Source organism: Egretta garzetta, unplaced genomic scaffold (assembly GCF_000687185.1).
Source record: "Egretta garzetta isolate BGI_Z169 unplaced genomic scaffold, ASM68718v1 scaffold172, whole genome shotgun sequence".
NCBI classification, from domain to species: Eukaryota; Metazoa; Chordata; class Aves; order Pelecaniformes; family Ardeidae; genus Egretta; species Egretta garzetta.
This window is the reverse complement of record NW_009258951.1, coordinates 1,644,252-1,662,026: the sequence shown is the minus strand read 5'-3', so window position 1 is coordinate 1,662,026 and position 17,775 is coordinate 1,644,252. Positions and strand designations below refer to the sequence as shown.

The 17,775-nt window shown below is 36.7% G+C and overlaps 1 protein-coding gene across 2 annotated transcripts in view; it reads right to left on the bottom strand.

The window, feature by feature from the left end:
* The window catches only part of RNF13 (ring finger protein 13), a 46,346-nt gene that overhangs the window by 9,888 nt on the left and 18,683 nt on the right, over nucleotides 1–17,775 (bottom strand). For both annotated transcript variants that reach the window (XM_035889949.1, XM_009634403.2), the window contains 4 exons: nucleotides 15,979–16,066; nucleotides 14,073–14,163; nucleotides 12,653–12,758; nucleotides 7,516–7,609 (listed from right to left, as the gene is read on the bottom strand). In XM_035889949.1, coding sequence (XP_035745842.1) covers nucleotides 7,516–7,609; nucleotides 12,653–12,758; nucleotides 14,073–14,163; nucleotides 15,979–16,066 — 379 coding nt within the window. The remainder of the gene's footprint in view (nucleotides 1–7,515; nucleotides 7,610–12,652; nucleotides 12,759–14,072; nucleotides 14,164–15,978; nucleotides 16,067–17,775) is intronic.

Below are 17,775 nucleotides of genomic sequence, written 5' to 3'. Positions count from 1 at the left end.
GAAAGAGATCAGCAAAATGAAGTTGTTCAGTGACAGAAGAGAGGCAAAGATGTACTGTTTTTCTGTTTATGTGCTCAGAATAAGATCATTAATAAATAATGCACAAATGTTAGAAGTTCAAGACTTAAAGTTCTAAAAAGCAACTTGACCAGGATTTTTCATTTAACTGTGCAACAGTATACTCTGCCGAGAAAAATAAACTTTCTTTGCAGATGTAAAAATGCTTAAGATTTGTTTTTAATTTCTAAATGTGGAAAATGGTCAAATTAACACAGTGTAACAGCTTTTCTCATTTAGGCTGTAAACAATCTTTAACTTGCATCATTAGTCTTATCATGTTTAAATACTCTCTCATTAAAAAGAAAAAAAATCATAAAAAAGAAACTGAAGAATTACAGTAGTAGTCTAATAGCATTCATATACTCATACAGAAGTAACCGTAGCTTCAGCTTTTAAGTAAGGACACAGCTTATATTTCACATCACCATAACGGAAGGCAAGTACTCCTCTACCTCAATTCAAGATTTTTAGCAAGCCTTTTTCAGATGTTAACAAAGGTGAGCTAGGAACTGAGCCAGCTTATTAACAATAGGGCTGTTAAATTTATCTGAGTTTGTGTTTACCTGCGTTATTAGCAGGTGCCTTTTGCAGCGTTCCAATTGTCAAAAGATCATTGACTACGATGTAAAAAGTCAAAATCATACAGGATTGGGTTTTGTAGTTCACAGGATTATTTTACTATAGAATCCCATATTGTTGTGCACACAATTCTCTGAAGTCTATAGCAACTAACATTCTGTAGACTTAAAAATTTTCAGAATAAAGCATGTTCATGGAAAGTTCTATTCTGGGCTTTTCTAAAGGTGCTGTCTTTTTTTTTAAATACATAAAACATCTGGTGTTGTTTATCTAGACGCTCTCTTCTACAGGGTGGAAAATATGGAATAGGATCTTATGCACGATCATGACTGTCATGTGTTGATGTTCTGCTAAGAAGTTTTTTGTTTTGGTTTTTTTTTTTTTAAGGACATCACTATTTCAAAAGTACTACACACAAAATTGAAACTTGGTATCTATTAGAGATGAAAAGAGAAGGAACATACAGCACATGAAGGGCTATCCATGTACTAAGTATATATCTGGAAGGTGTAAGGGAAGCCTACTTGCATACTTTTCTTGCCTCATTCATACGGCTTGCTCTTGTATTCCCTGTGCAACCTAAACTCCCCAAATAAGCGAAGGAATGCAAAATGAGCCCTCTCATTTCACCAAAATATTGATTATACTTGATTGCTCATATTTTATGATGGCCATCACAGAATTTCTACTGAATCTATCTTTTACCTACGCCTAACACTTCCACTTTAAAAGAAAAAAAAAACCCCAAAACTTCCAACCTTCCTCCCTTCCAAAGGTATAAAACCAACAAAATATATAATTGAGTCCTATTTAAACCTCCCTTCCAAAGGTATAAAACCAACAAAATATTTTAAATAGGACTCAATTATATAACAGATACAAAACCAAGGCACATAAGACATCCTTAGAAGGCAAGTTCTTCACATTATTAAAAGACTATCTATTTGTGGATGTAAATAGATGCTAAAACCTCTTCACACCTATGTAATAATAGGCTGATCTCTAATGCAGTAAGGTCTTGTGTTACCTACCACCTGACTTCTGCATTACTATAGATAACACTAAATAAGCCAGCCAGGCAGCAGTATGGGTACAGTTAACAAAGACACAGCAAACTGTTTAAGTTACAGCCTTCCTAAAGCTAGTGGTTTGACAGGGAAAAAAGATGGGAGACAAGACTGCAGAGATAAGTGAAGGAGCACATCTGCAACGTGCTTCACTACCAGCAAAGGTAAATTATGAAGATTAGTACATATGCACGAATTACATTGCTTTCATTATGATTTTTTTAAAACCAGATAGGCAATAAAAGGAAGATTAATAAAAAAAATCATAGTATTCATAGCGAGCATTGCAACATTCTGCAAGAGTGCTGCAAAGCAGTAAGTATTCTCAATCCTACTTTATAGGGATGCAAAAGAAAGCGGAGATTATAATCATTTTATCTTTGCATGCAATAAATCAGAGTAGAAGTTACAGCTCAGGATCTCCCAGTTCATAGGTCTATTCTACAACAAAAATCCATGATCAAAACCAAATTATCATCTGTTTCCCAAAAGATAAATTCCAAGGGCTTCTATGGTAGCACAGTGGCACAGAAAGTCTATGAAATGTGGTTCATTTTAGTTTTACTAATGTATGTTATTCAACATAAAGGCAAAGCTGATGACTGCCACTGGAAAATAACACTGCTGTAATTTGGCAGAAAATAAACACAGTGGACACAAGAACCACTTATAAACAGTTTTCCTGGTACTTACTATACAGCAACCGGAGAAAATAAAGGGAAAGCAGGAGAGAGAAAAAAAAAAAAAAAGCATCTCGTGGGGCAGGTAGGAAAACTCAGAGAGATTAAATGGAGTTGATCACTGCCAGACCTACATCACTGAAGTAAGAGTTTGTCTAATGTAACACAGTGAAGTATTTCAGCTACAGCATTTTAAAAAAAGTTACTTCCTCTTTTGCTAGGCCGCTGCTTTGCTCTGTTGTTTCTATTAGTCAAACCATGTTTATGGATCTTTTATAGTCAGCACATTATTATCATGTTCAACACAGAAATGAATGTTAACTACCAGTCAGTACTGTCAAGGGCATCATATCTCAAAGGAAAAAAAACAAACCAACTTTCAAATAATACAGCTGGCTTTTCCCCCCTAGCCATTCAACATATATAAGAAAGTCCTGACAAGTGGTAGCACACTGTTCTTGAGTAGGCTTATCTCATTAAGGCATCCCCTGGCAAATGAACAACAGCGCATTCAGAAAAAAATGACACAGTGGTAAAGGATCACGTCCATTTCTAGGCCAGGGACATACAGATAAAGTTTTTTCAAGAAGGCCGATGCTGAAGTTCTCAAACATGGAGGCCACAGATCTATCCAACAGCATATTAGCTAACTGCAGCCAAGGTATTTCTCCGACTCTTGTCAAGCCCATGTATCCCAGCCTGTCTTACCCAACTTCACAGCCCCATCTTTCCTTGCTGCAACAAGCCCTCAGCACAACTGCTTCACCTGCACCCATGGGATCCATCAACTGCAGTCCATCTGCTACATTTCTCCAGCAGGTCATCACACAAATTAATTAACACTATTACCCAGATACTTGCTCTCATCATGGCTTGGGGAAGGCAGGCAAGCCCACGCAGCAGGCAGGACCAGAAACGCAAGCCCTCCTCAGCACCAAAACCTGTATGATTTCTGTGAATCCTGGAGCCTCCTTGATGAGTCTCCAAGCTAGTTTCACCTCCACAACTACATGCCCCTCAACAAACAGAAGACTTAATTTTTAAAAGGAACACTTTGCAGACATCTTTTTCTCAAATACCTGTTACTGTACTTCAGAAGCTAGCTCAGAACCACCAATAGTCAGGAAAAAAAAAGTAATATGGAAACTGCTGCAAAATAAAGTATCTTGCTTAAAATTAACTGTCTATGAAAAGTCTTACTTAGTAAGCAAAATTATCTTCTTGGCACATACAAATTTAAAAAGTATTTTCAGAAACAAGAGCATTACTCATCCACATGTATGTGTACTTCTGAACAATGAAAAATGCAAATATAAAACTGCCAAGACTTTGGTAGACCTTATGACTTGTTTTCCTCTATTTAGACCATAACTGTACTGTGCAATCAAGCAGATGGGTCAGTAATGAACAGTAATTAGATCAGTTATAATCCCATTTGCAGGGGAAAAAAACCAATCAGTTTAGGAATATATAGTAAACTGCAGAACTGCATTTACTCTGGAGCAGATTTTTAAGAGGCACTGAGATACATCTATTTCCCACTATTGCTCAATCATATGTATCAATGTACATAGAGATATGTACACAAAAATTCAATACATGATACTTAAAAACATGTATTTGCTTAAAATGGCATACTCTTACAGCTTATTATTTGTCACATGTTGGGTTTTTTTTCCACATGTACATAAAGCATTTCAAAGCTGACTGTCTGAAGCTAAGCTCTTTCATACTTAAACACTTAACCAAACAGCTCCATTTTTAGAAGTCTTGTGGATGTAACAACTCCCAAATTCTGCTTTCTTTATCAGGTATCTAGCCACTCATCTAGGATCCTAACTTTCGAGACTCAATGTAGAAAAAAAAAATTTGCTTTGTTCATTTTTAATTTCTTAATAATATGCCCACACATCTCTTTCTCACAGCATTCTATCTTCACTAAATTTATGATATTTTCTTTTCTACAGGAGTCAGAAACCATAATTTCATTGCAGTTAAGATATAAAAATCTTTTCAGTCTTGGCCTAGATTCTATTTTAGTGTCAAGTTAAGCTAGCTTGGAAATAATATTCTGTAATTCTGAAAATAAATCCTACAATATGTAACAATTCACAAAATTTCTAACCTGTATTTTTTCTAAACTATTATTCTTCAGAATATTCAGATTTTGCTAATGATCAAATTACAGGCACATTAAATGGATTTGTCTCTTTTGCTGTGTTCACTTTCATTATAAAGACATCATATAAAAGATGTCAACTCCCACTGACTTTTGTATGACCAAAATGCAATCCATTTTGTAAGGAACCACAACACAACATCTGCCCCAAAACTCTTTCAATGTAGAAAACAGATTTTTGCAGTACATTGCATTCTGTGGAATTATTCAAAGGCGGGGCTTGTTGATTAGGACTTTGCAAAGACAGTCAATGCCACACCTTTTGTTACTGCATTCTCTACTCATTGCAGAAAAGCTAAGTGCCTGATCTAAAGCCTACTCAAATTAGTAAAAAAATTCCCATGTATTAGTGGTATTTGACTCAAATCCTATTTAGAGATGATTCATGTATTTGCTGTGTTAACAATTCTTTAGGTATGTCAGATTGCAATCACCCCTACAGAACAATCATCTTCATTACATCATCGTTTGCCTATCAACCTACTAAATTCTAGAAATCCATTAAAGCCAGCTTTCCCTTGAAAACCCTTTTATAGTACAGTGAAACCATTTATTAGTCAGTGATTCATGATACAAAAAGCAGTGCAAGAAAGAAGAACCAGTTTCTACAGCGTCTCAGCTTCAGTATTTGACTAACCTTTCAATCTGTTTTAATACAAACAGATTTTTAAGAATACACTGGAGACAAAAGAAAATCCAGCATCCCTAGAAACAGAATTATAGTCCACAGGAGTTACTTTCACCTATCCTTTCAAAGCAAAAGGTAAGATTGTTTGGGTATATCATCAGGAAGACTGAAGTGAATGGATTTTGCAATAATGTCTTGACAAATCCTGTCTTTCACAAAGAAGCATGAAGCAATACTTTTTTTATTGTAGTTGCCAAAGGTAACACGCTGCAAATACTAGGTCACATTTTGTCCTTTTAGTAAAAGGACTTAAAGTAACGTAAGGGATTAATTTCACAGCAGTAGACCCAAAGTGATCATTCACTTCAAGAAACTGAAATCCCAGTTGAAATAATAAGCTTTTTGTTCTGATTTTCATAAGCCACTGAATGCAGTGGATACCTGGATATTTACAGCCAGGTTTACTTTACAAACAATACATACTGTGTAAGATTGAGCAAAAGCAAAGAGGAAGGAGAATGAGGAAAACAGCAGTAAGACATTTTCATACACTGGCTACTTAGTCATGTAATTCTAAGAGTTATTACAGACGCACACAATTAACTGGAAAAGACATTAACTGACTTTCTTGAAGCAACTTTTTCCTTGCAAATTTCTCTTTAAAGTACAACATAATTTACTTTGTATTTTTATTCTAATTAGATTTCATAGGGAATCAGTAAGAGGAAATAAAATTAATATTAGCTTTACTGGCTTAAGATAATTTTTGAGAGTTAGTTTTAAATCCATCCCCCCCCCCCCCCGCCAAGGCTGACTAACATAGCACAAATACTGTATCTGCTCAAACTGAACATCTGCTTTGCATAAAGTGAGAGCAAATGTCATTAATAATGCAGGCTGGCGTTATCAAGGGCAAAGAACAGTAAGTGGTTCTATCCTTGAATCCAGGCACACCCCCTAACATGGTCTTTGTGCCTCAGCAAATACATTCTCTATCAACACATGTTATGTAGTAATCAATCATTTCAATTAAGTACTTTTTCCACCTTTTCTTCTTATACCTTGCAATAGCTTATATGAATGAACAATCAGATGATAAAATGGTAACACATTTAAAAAACAAAATGGAGAAGAAAAATAGCAGATTCTTTTCTACTTTTAAGGAGTAGACTACGAGAGAGAAGGACTTAAGGCAGCTTTTCTATTTCATTGAATAAAGTAATGTACTACAGCTTTGTTTCTCACCTTAACATTAGACCTTGCACAAAATTAATCACTACAAAGAAACACAACAGCAAGTATTTTGGCATTAAATTTGAATTGCTCTTGCCCTCACAGATGTATTGTGATTGAATGAAAGGACCACTCCTCTGGAAAAGCAGATAAATTATACACACAAGATAGTTTTGTTTTTATAGTCCCTGCAGTTTCAGGCAACTTGTATGCCACTAGTATTTATCAGTTTCCAGACTAATAATCATAGAATAGTTTGGGTTGGAAGCGACCCTTAAAGTTCATCCAGTCCAGCCCCCCTGCAATGAGCAGGGGCATCTTCAACTGGATCAGGTTACCTCGTCCAACCTGGCCTCGCATGTGTACAGGGATGAGGCATCTACCACCCCTCTGGGCAACCTGTTCCAGTGTTTCACCACCCCCATGGTAAATTAGTTCCTCCTGATAGCTAGTCTAAACTGACTCTCTTTTAGTTTAAAACCATTACCCCTTGTCCTGTCACAACAGGCCCTGTGAAAAAGTCTGTCCCTATCTTTCTTACAGGCCCCCTTTAAGTACTGAAAGGCTGCAATAAGGTGTCCCCACAGCCCCCTCTTCTGCAGGCTGAACCACCCCAACTCTCTCAGCCTGTCCCCATAGAAGAGGTGCTCCAGCCCTCGGATCGCTTTTGTGGCCTCCTCTGGATCTGCCCCAGCAGGTCTGTGTCCTTCTTGTAGTAAGGACTCCAGGCTGGGTGCAGTACTGCAAGAGTTCCAAATAATGGAAATAATGCATCACAGTGACTGATTGCTGTGGTCACTGTTAATGAGTGCAACAAGAAGTTTTGTGGAATTTCTGTACATTTTAATACTCAGCCATAGTTTGCATATAGTGTCTGCTCTGCTTCCATTAAAGAAATGTTAGAACTCCTCTATTTCAGTGAGAACAGGGTCAAGTCAAATGTTTTGTGTGCTTTCACTCCAAACTCTAACATCTATTTCAAGTGTATTCAAAATTATCTCCAAAACCACAAGCCTCCTCAATTTAGAGGGGTTTTTTGGTGTTAAAACAATGGTGTCTAATTAGTTAGACAAAGAATGATCCACTTGCCTTTCTTAAATTTATGTACAGGAATTTTCTTAAGCTGATCCTTCCTAAGCCGATTCCGTCTTGCTCTGTGTCTGTCTTGCACGAATTTTGTGATCTAGAAACATACATAAGTCAGTCAACATGAACAGTAAGTTAAAACAATAAAAGAACAATAGAATTTTGACATGTAAGTTGTCATAGTACGTTAGTCAAAAGGGAACCCCAACTAGGACTGAATCACCTCTTCCCTTGCCTGGACTCAAGAATGAAGCCAAACAAGCCTCAAGGATGTTCTCAATGACCATGGCACTTGAAACTGAAAATATGCAAGCTTTTTTTGGAAAAGAAAGTAAAAAGAAATTATGTCCATACTATATAAAATAGTGGCCATTGCTGCAATCCTCTACCGAGGCCCATGTACAGTGGGATGGCACATTTCAGAACAAAACATAATTAAGTTGGACTGGTTTTGTTTAGAGTATTACAGCTCTTTTAGAAGATTATTTCCATGTTCATCAGAACTGTTTTCATAGTATATAGATGTACTTTGGGGAGTAAAATGGTTACTTCAAGTCATAGTTACTTGCCATCTTCAACGATACAAAATATTCTGTTTCCATCTTCTCAATAGCCCCTAATGCTATTTCTGTTCAGTTTCTAATTCTAGCATCTGTGGTCTGACATTATTTTTCAAATATGATGACAAACAGACAAACAATAGCCTTAACCAAAGTATACACACTACCAGGTCTTTTGAAGTTTGCAGACATGCTCTACACCTACCTACATGGTGGACAAGGTAGACACTGAGAGAGTATTAATATTATAAACAGCATTAATACCTCTCACTTTAAGAATCTCCGAAAGGTATTGATATATGTCACAACAGATTATTTTTTCAAACATACAAATGTATGTATATTATGAACAAATATTATTAGGATATTTGAAACTGTAATTGGTTTTGGCAAAATAAAATTTATTTACCCTTCTGCATCACACCTGGCTTTACTTCTTAAGCATATTTAGATCCAAACTCTTCTTTCAGACTTTCTACCCCAGCTAAACAATGAGCTGTATGCATAAACCACAGGTTTTCTACTGTAATTCTGATTCTTAGTGACAGAGAGTCTCACATTCATTTCTTAGTTAAAAACAAGATTTCCTTAAAGAAGCAGGGCCAAACCCACAAATGATTGAGGACCAAATCCAACCTGGAACCTCCCTGGGATCAAGCTCACTGCACCAATTAGTTGTCCAGTACTCTAATCTATCAAGATTTCTCTGTTAAGACCTCTCTACACTTAAGGGAATCAGTAGCTCTTAATTTAGTATCGTTGGCAAACTTACTTAGCATGCACTCAACTCCTATGTCCAGGTCATTGATAGAAACATTGACAAGAACTGGCTGTGAAGTTGCACCCTGATGACCACCACTAACGAGTGGCTGCCAGCCAGATGTTACCCCATTTACTACAATTCTTTGAGCCTCACCCTTCAGCTAATTGTTCACCCATCATATTGTGTACATGTCTAGCTTTATAGTGGACATTTTTTGCAGGAGGATACTGTAAAAGACAGTATCAAAAGCTTTGCTAAAAAACCCCAACACCCCCAAAACCACAACCCCACATATCCACTGCCTTCCCTTTGTCCAATAGGTGGGTAACCTTGTTATAAGAAGTTATTAAGTTAGTAAGGACTGACTTTCCCTTCATGAACCCATGTCAGCTTTGACTGATGACCACATTGTCTTTCAAGAGTTTTTCAGTAACTCGCAGAGCAATTTTCTCCATAATTTTACCAGGCAATGAAGTGAGACTGACAGGCCTATAATTACCAGGGTCTTCCTTTTTCACCCTCTGGAAAACAGGGCAAATAACATTTGCTAGGTTCAAGTCAACTGGGACCTCTCCAAATTCCCAAGATTGTTGACAAATAACTGAAAGAGGTCTCACAGTAACATCAGCCAACTCTTTCAGCACCCCGAGATGATCCCCATCAGGCCCCACAGACTTATGTGCATTCAGCTGCAGCAGCAAATCCTGTACAAGTTCAAAGTCAACTGGGAGCTTTTATCACTCCCCCAGTCATGGTCCTCCAAACCAGGGCTCCAGGGGTCCCAGGGCCCACCAGCAGTGTTAAAAAAAAAAGACAACATCCACTTTATTAGCTTTGCCTCTAATCTTTACCTAGATGCTCTCAGCTATTTCATCCCCAACTGCAAATGCCGTACAGTCCAACTCTTCCTTTACACACAGCGCTACCCCTCCACCTCACCTCTCCCAAAGACCCTGTAACTCCAGCCACAGCACTCTTCCCACTAAGTCTCACTTATGTCAATGATGTTGTAGATCTGGGAGCAAGCGAAACTTTTTAGTTCCTCCTGTTTATTCCTCACACCGCATGTGTTAGTGCACACACATTTCAGATGTGCCCCAGTGTACTCAGTACATCGTGAAGCAGAGTGAAAGCCCTCACCAGCACACCGTCCCTCAAACATCATGCCATCCCATAGCTTATATTACTGAGCCTGATTTTATTCTGCTCCCCCTTCGAATCTGTACTACACTCTGCTTTCAAATACTTCTCCCCTTTTTTTCCCCTCTCATGGTTGTGTAGATGGATTTTGGCATTTCCAACATTATATAATCTCTTGTCAAAACCTTCCAAACATCTGTCCCCAAAACATAACATGGGTAACCCTGACTTGCAGACATACAATATCATTTTCTCCTGGTTCACATCTGGTTTTTCTCTCTAATGTGATTTTTAGACATGGAAAAACACATTCATTTTAGCACTGACTACCTATTGACATATCCAGAAGAGAAATTCAGGTCTCAAAGCCTTTACTTTTATAACTGGGACATATCTGGAAAAATAAATTCTTAATCATAGTTTACAGACATGCCCTTTTTCACATTTCCTCACAGCGTATAAGCAAGGAAATTGGAGACTAGTTTAAATGCCTGAAACTTTCCTCACTAAGTGTTTATTTGCCCTTCTCATAGCTATTCCTACTTAGCATCTGCTTATTCCTTTTGGATTGTACAGATGGTTCTTTCCCATGTATTTTATTTGGAATTTGGAACTCTCAAATTCACGCATTAAGTAAAAATTACTTTCATTCAGAGTATCAGCAAGCTGATATAAAGACATCCGGCTCTTAAAAGGCAAATTTAAAACAATCAGTCCCTATGAAAGATAGTACATTTAGATTTGATATACTGAAGAAAAGTTTTTACAATGTGGGTGGTGAGACAATGTAACAGTGCAGTTGTGGATGCCTCATCACTGGAAGTGTTCAGGGTCAGGTTGGGGCTTTCAGCAACCTGATTGAGTGAAAGATGTCCCTGCTCATGGCAGCGGGGTGGACAAAATGACTTCTAAAAGGTCTCTTCTGACCCTAACCACTCTGTGATTCTATGGCTTCTGTTAAGAGAACTCACTTATGCCCTAAAAACAAACACTTCACAAATTTGCTTAGCTCACTCCTGTAACATCTGTAATGCCAATTTTGATGCAGAAAACTACAGTGAGGGAAACATCTGCAGTTCTAAGGAGAGGTGGCTTTTCAGTGGGATTAGCCTTGTGTTTGTCACGTAACTCTTGTTCCTTGCTAAAGTGATTTGTGCAAATTAGTCTGTTATTTAGTTCACTTCTTGACCTGAAGATGACAACACTGAAGTCCGTAAGGAATTTTTGCAACTAACTTAGTATCACGTAAAAACAAAAGCAGCTGAACTGGTGAAAAACTCTGAAGCAAAATATGAAGAAATATCCTGAGAGCAAAAACCACCTCTCTTATTTCTGAATTTCCACAGTGGTGGTCATAATAAACGTCAAGCTCAAACTCCTCATGATTACAGCTTTCACATGTCCCCCCTCATTAGTTTTCTCTTCAATGGTAACCTTCTAAAATCACTTTTTAAATAAGAGACCCCCTAACTATTCTTATTGCCTTTCTCTTCATTCCCCAAATAGTATCTTTCTGAAAAATGACGGATCAGTGCACCCTATCAAAATATGGTGTGAAGCAAAGCCAGTATTTATGATTTTCAAAATGATATTAGAGTCCCTTTCATAGCCTTCTTCATTCAGTTTCTTAGATAACCAATATTTTGCTTGAATTTTCAACTTGGGTGCACTATAAGCAGATTATTAGCGAAGATCATGTTGGAACTCATGATGGTCTCAGAACAACACATGTTCACAGAATATTACGCCTGGTGACCATCTCTCCTTATCTCAAACTGCTGACCTTCAGGATACAATGGTAAGGGTATATGTTCACCTAATTAACTGATAAAAGCCCTCTATGACCAAGGTAATCACCAGAAGGGTCAGACAAAGCATTGGTGAATTTTAGATTGTCTCTAGTTGATCATTTCTGCTTTGTTTTCAGAGAGCTGCTGCAATTTTAATTGTGCCAAATGCGCCCAGGATTGTCAATGAAATACATAACTTGCAGTGCAAAAACCACCAACATGGAAAGAAATATTTTAAAACGTTAGAGCAGTTGATGCATAAAACTTGCTTTTTATGAAAAGGTAAAATAATAAATTGGTCAGAGACCAGCAGAGATTCCAAAAAGTGGGATCGAGTATTCTGAAATAATATATAGCTATGCTATTTTACCTTTTATAGGAGTTGTGCCCAACTGAGAACCTCTATAGGTAATGTATATGCTGTAAGACATGCCGTAACAGGTTCTGAGCTCACTGACTGATTACTATACCTGCAGTAAATAACAATAAGACCTGCGCTGTGGAACAGTGGGACTAACGTTTATTAAGCAGTACAAGTTTGGTAAGGTGGGACATACTCAGCATATGAGAGTACAAGGGCAGGTCACTCCTTACGGGCCAAAAAAGAAAGCGCTTGTGCAGTTGAAAAGTAGCCATGAGGACAATTCTTTGTAAGCAGTGATGTGCCAGGAAGAACATTCTAAGGGCTCCTAACATCCCTTTGCCAAAATTCTGCACCAATTTATTGTACTGAGAAAATAAAGGACTACGGGTAAACATGGTACAGGTATGTACAGTACACAAAGCTTTTGCTGTTCCTTTACTGTATCCCTTCATTTAACTTCAGTAAGTGACACTTTATGATGATTTGTCTGAAGAAAAAAATGTTATTAAAAGAAGGAACTCACCATAAATATGACGATGAGAATAAGACAGATCCCTACTATTATTAGGAAAGGGATTAAGTAGTACTCCAAAGGAAGACTGAACTCTGGAATTAACACAACATGGCCACTGTGGGGAGAAAAAGATAATACTTTCTAAATAGGTTAGAATTTAATCAACAATGAATTGAAGAAATACAATGGAAAAAAACATTAAAATAAAAGGTTATCACTGGACACAGTAAAGGAATACCTACCTGTGCACAACAACATAGAAAATTCAGCTGATATCCACATAATGTAAACCCAATTAAAAGGATAAAACAATGTTTCTTAGAACATTTTTCGAGTCAAAACTACTTACTTCAATCATAAATTAATCTAAAGCAACCAGGAAAACAACCTCATAGCTGCTTTGATAGCAGAATGAGAAAAATATAACATGGCTATCAAAAGATATTTCTATTCCTATTTACTATGCCTTTTGGGAGGTTTAGTTTCAAATTGTGAAGCATGGTAAAGCACACCCTTTGTCCTCTGGAGAGTCAATAAATTACAGTAACCAAAAATCTTCTTAGAGAACACAATACAGGTGCTGGCAACTGGATACCTGAATACTAGTATTTATTGATAGTTAAGGAAGTAAAATCCAATTATTATTCTGTTGGCACAAGCAGTCAGAAACACCTGAGAAGGTACAATGTATAAAAGTGTTAGTAGTTCTATAACCACTAGTCATGTGGAACCATGCTCTACTTATCAAGTAACTTCATCAGCAAGGTGTCTACTTCAGAATGACACAACCTAGCTGTTCTGATTAATTTGGCAAAAGGACAATAGGGAGACCTGAAGAAGCAAGATCATTACACTAACAATATGAAACACACCTCCTTTTCCATCCTATTCAGGGTATATATTTTAACCATCTTATTCTCATAATGTTTTTCTTTTCAAAGTTTTAAACTTAAAAGCAGAACAGAAGCAGTGCAAACCTAGCCGTGCGTCCCGTGAGAAACACCTTAAATATATCCTGCAGATTCACTGAGCATAGGAAGTTCTCTGACTTGTTCTAGACCTATTAATAAAGGATGAATTTTTGATTTTTTTAAGACCAACATCTGACTTCAGTGGGAACTGACATATATTGTAAGAACAACACACTCTTAGATCCAAAATATACACGTTCTCAAATATTTCTGTGACTCCCAGATCATTAGCTGAACTTGTATGTTTAGTACTACATGAAAATGAAAGGAATAACATTTGATAAATATATGGTAACCCTCTTGCAGGAGGATTTGTATTGATTTTTAAAATGCTCTCTGCCCATTGCTCTCAAGCACAAGATTTCACCTGGAATACCTAGAGCCTCTGTCATCACATCATTAAGAACAGGCAATGACTTAATGCAAGGAATAACACAGCTGCATGCGAGGTAACTTACCCCTTTTCATAAGTAAATTCTTCTTTAAGAGAATTAGCTGATGTCTCGCCAATAAAGACAGAAGGAATGACAATCTTCTTTAAAACTTCAACTGTGTAGAAAGAGCAGGAAAATAAAACTATTATACGGATACTCTATGGGCATTCTTAAGACGTGAGACTTCAATGTTATGAGACTTATCGCAACATGAAGACATCTTTTAACATAATGGCATATAGACCAATGCACATGCATGCTACATCTTTACGTCATATAAATCCTACTGAGTATCTAGGGACTTTATTGCAGGTATAGAAATCAAATTTCTTAATGGAATATTTAAAGGGAGTATAAAACCAAACTATTTTGACAAAACAAGAGGCACCATCAGAGTAAGTTTAACCAGAACATCATTCTTTCTTAGAGGCATGATAAAGTCACACAGCTCCACTGATTTCCAGAATTTCTGGCAACTTACATGATTTTGTGATCTGGTACTGTAAATTTTAATTAATCTTTCTTCCCTCCTTTTCACCCTAAACAAATGAACACAGTGGAAATAGCTATGGCTAGAAAAAGCTCAAAAAGAAGAAAAAGAATGAACAAATCCCACATCTTTATTTTAGTCTCAAGAAACTGGATAGAACTGTCTCCCCCTTCTCTGTTTACTAGTGAAGGCAACAATAAGCTCAAGAGATGCGGCACAAATGAAAAATTATTGAAAGATAAAATCCCATATTCTAGAAAACCTTCTCTTCAGCTTCACTTTGTATTGATTTGCACCTATGACTTATGCTTCAGATTTAAGGGTCAAAGCATCTTGAGTTTAGTCAGTACCAAAGCATTCAGGTTCCCCAAGGCAAAAGCATACACGGCTTAATGTCCCCTCACACTACCCAACCCTGCATTTGTTGTGAACTTGCTGAGTGAAACCTGAAAATAAGATTCACATGGGTTGGGGATCCATTAAAAACACTTTCACATAGCTGTCTGGGCTACTCAGCTGCCATTTAGTCTGCTGAAAGTTCATTTCCTAGTTTATTCAACAGTGTTTCCACTTGGAAAGACTTTTTTTTCTCATTTATGTTCTTGTTCCATATTGAGCTCAAAAACTGGACAAAATAAAGAAATGCCACAAAGAAAATCATAATGGCACTATAGATAAAAAACGCATACCATAAACCAAACCCAACATTTTGACTACATGACAAGATGTTCTGAACATATTCACTCCACAAAAGGTTTAAATCAGAACAACTAGCATCAGAATCAACCAGAAAGTGGCGCACTGGTCTCTAAATGTTCTTTTTCCAAATGGAAAACTGAAAACATGTAATATGTATTCATTTGAAGTTAGAATCCATTTGTCCAAAGGAACAGAAAAATTTACACAACAGATTAACAACAAAATGGAACCACTAACAAATACTAAACAGTCATATGTTAAAGTTTTATTTCCTTCCAAAGGAGTAGAGGTTTTTTACTTCTCCTATATTTCTACTTAATTAACAACACATCAGCTATTTTCCACATCAGTCACGTAAATCTCATAAATTTAACCCTTTAACCCAGACAGTTGAACTAAAATTTAAAGGAAAAACAAAAGAAACACTCGGAGAATGTACAAACTTAATGCCACAAATAATACACAAGTATACATGCATGTTCTTACGCAAACATATCCCATTTCAAAATGTTAAAAGCAGGAGGATTTCTGGTTGGGGTGGGGTTTTTTTCCTGGGTTTTTGGTGGTGGTGGCTTTGTTGTTTTGGGGTTTTTTTGGTTGGTTTGGGGTTTTTTTTTGTTTGTTTGGTTGGGTGGTTTAAGTGAGAGTCCATCTTAATACTTCATACTGATTTTAATGCTGTACACTCTAGTGGGTGAGATGATTTTCAAACAGGAGAGAAGAAGTGATACCTGTACTTACTGTCGTTGGATCCCATGCTTATGAGGTCATCAGAATCAACATTGTGAACTATAGCTGCCTTGTATCCAGCTCTCTGTGCATTTAAAACCTGTAAGCCATACAAAATACTTATTAGAAAGACTACTGCTTCAAAATACAATAACCTGTCTGTCCTCTCTAAGACAAGGTACACTTTCAGGAAGTTATATTAGCACAACGTTATTTGCACTTATAAAACAAGCGTCACCTTTCAAAATAAAACCACAGTTATTCCTATGCTCATGTTATTACATTATTTTTCCAGAAAAATAATTTAATATTGTCTGCGGACAGCTTTTGCATATATTAAAAACAGGATTAAAAATGTTCTATGGGTAGATAAAAACAGTACTTAATCATAATTGAAAATAAAAGCACTAATTTACTTTGGTAAACTAGAAATTACCACTTGATATCTCATGAAGTCACATGAGTAGTATCTTTTCTGTCCCTTTAGAGATGTGGAAATGTACTACTTGACAGCCCAGGTATCAGCTTTCCCATGGAAAAGTACAAAATTATACATATGGGTATGAAATGATAAATATATTCTGTACTAATTATGTTTCTGATATATACTGGCTTTTTTGTCAATACAAGCAAAGCCTAAGGTCCACATAAATGGCATTTGCTGCAGTGACTATCACTAATTTAAAAGTAACTAAGTTACAACTATTCATCTTAGATACTGCTTCTAATGCATCCACAACAATAAAAACTCATCACAAGATGCAAAAAGCACTACAGGACCTTGAGGAACATTTGGGTTTCATCCTGCATTCAACTCCTGTTCAAAACTACATAATAAGCTTAGCTATAGCTGGATAGACTTGCTTTGAATTGAGCTAGTTCGGGACATGGTGATAGCTTTTATTTCCACTTAGATGCATGTATTTATATAAGGACACTGTAATGCAAATACATATTAATGTAACAGGCAAACAAACAATCATTACATACAACTGAACAAAAGATCACAGCTTTAAATACCTTTGAAACTGGAATACAGTTACAGCATTCAGATATTATGGCATCACAACAGCTTTATTAGTCAACAAATACCAGCTACAGCACCACCCTTACAAATAAACATACATGCACATAAATCTGATGGAACCCTGTCCCACACTAATTCACCACCATCTCTCTTTTACAGCAGACTATCGTCACCAGATCTGAAAAACCCAGGGAAAATTCTGGTGCTCTTTTTCAAGACCTCTACCCTCAAAGTTAGGAGAGTGGAAAATATATATGTATATAACAAACGTACACACACACACACACTTTCTCTCCTCAAGAGACAAGCAATAATGAGGTACATGAGTTGTAAAGCTGAAAAACTTCCACTGATTATTCTAAAAAAAAAAAAAAAAGCAAAAACAGGCAAAAAGAAAAAAGGCATGACAAATCTAAATAGAACAGTCAAAAGTAAGACAAGGAAAGGATTAAAAGCATTGGACATCTACATATCTGAGCTTGTGACACAGAATGGCAGTAATGGAGTCATCACGGATAGAATACATATCAGAAATCATCATCTGTTGAAACTGAAGAAAGGAATTCAAAAGTTCATTGAGTGATGTGAGCTTTAATGCTCCCTGGTTATCATGGGTTCTTAATTTCATGTCCACATAAATGTGCTACAGTAATTAGTGACAGTGCCTGTATAGTATTAGGTTTTTTGTTTGCTTGTTTTATTTCTTTAACATCATGTCCTGAATACGTGTTTATTAACTGTCCATTCTACAGTGGGATATGTCCGTCAGGACAGGTATTAAG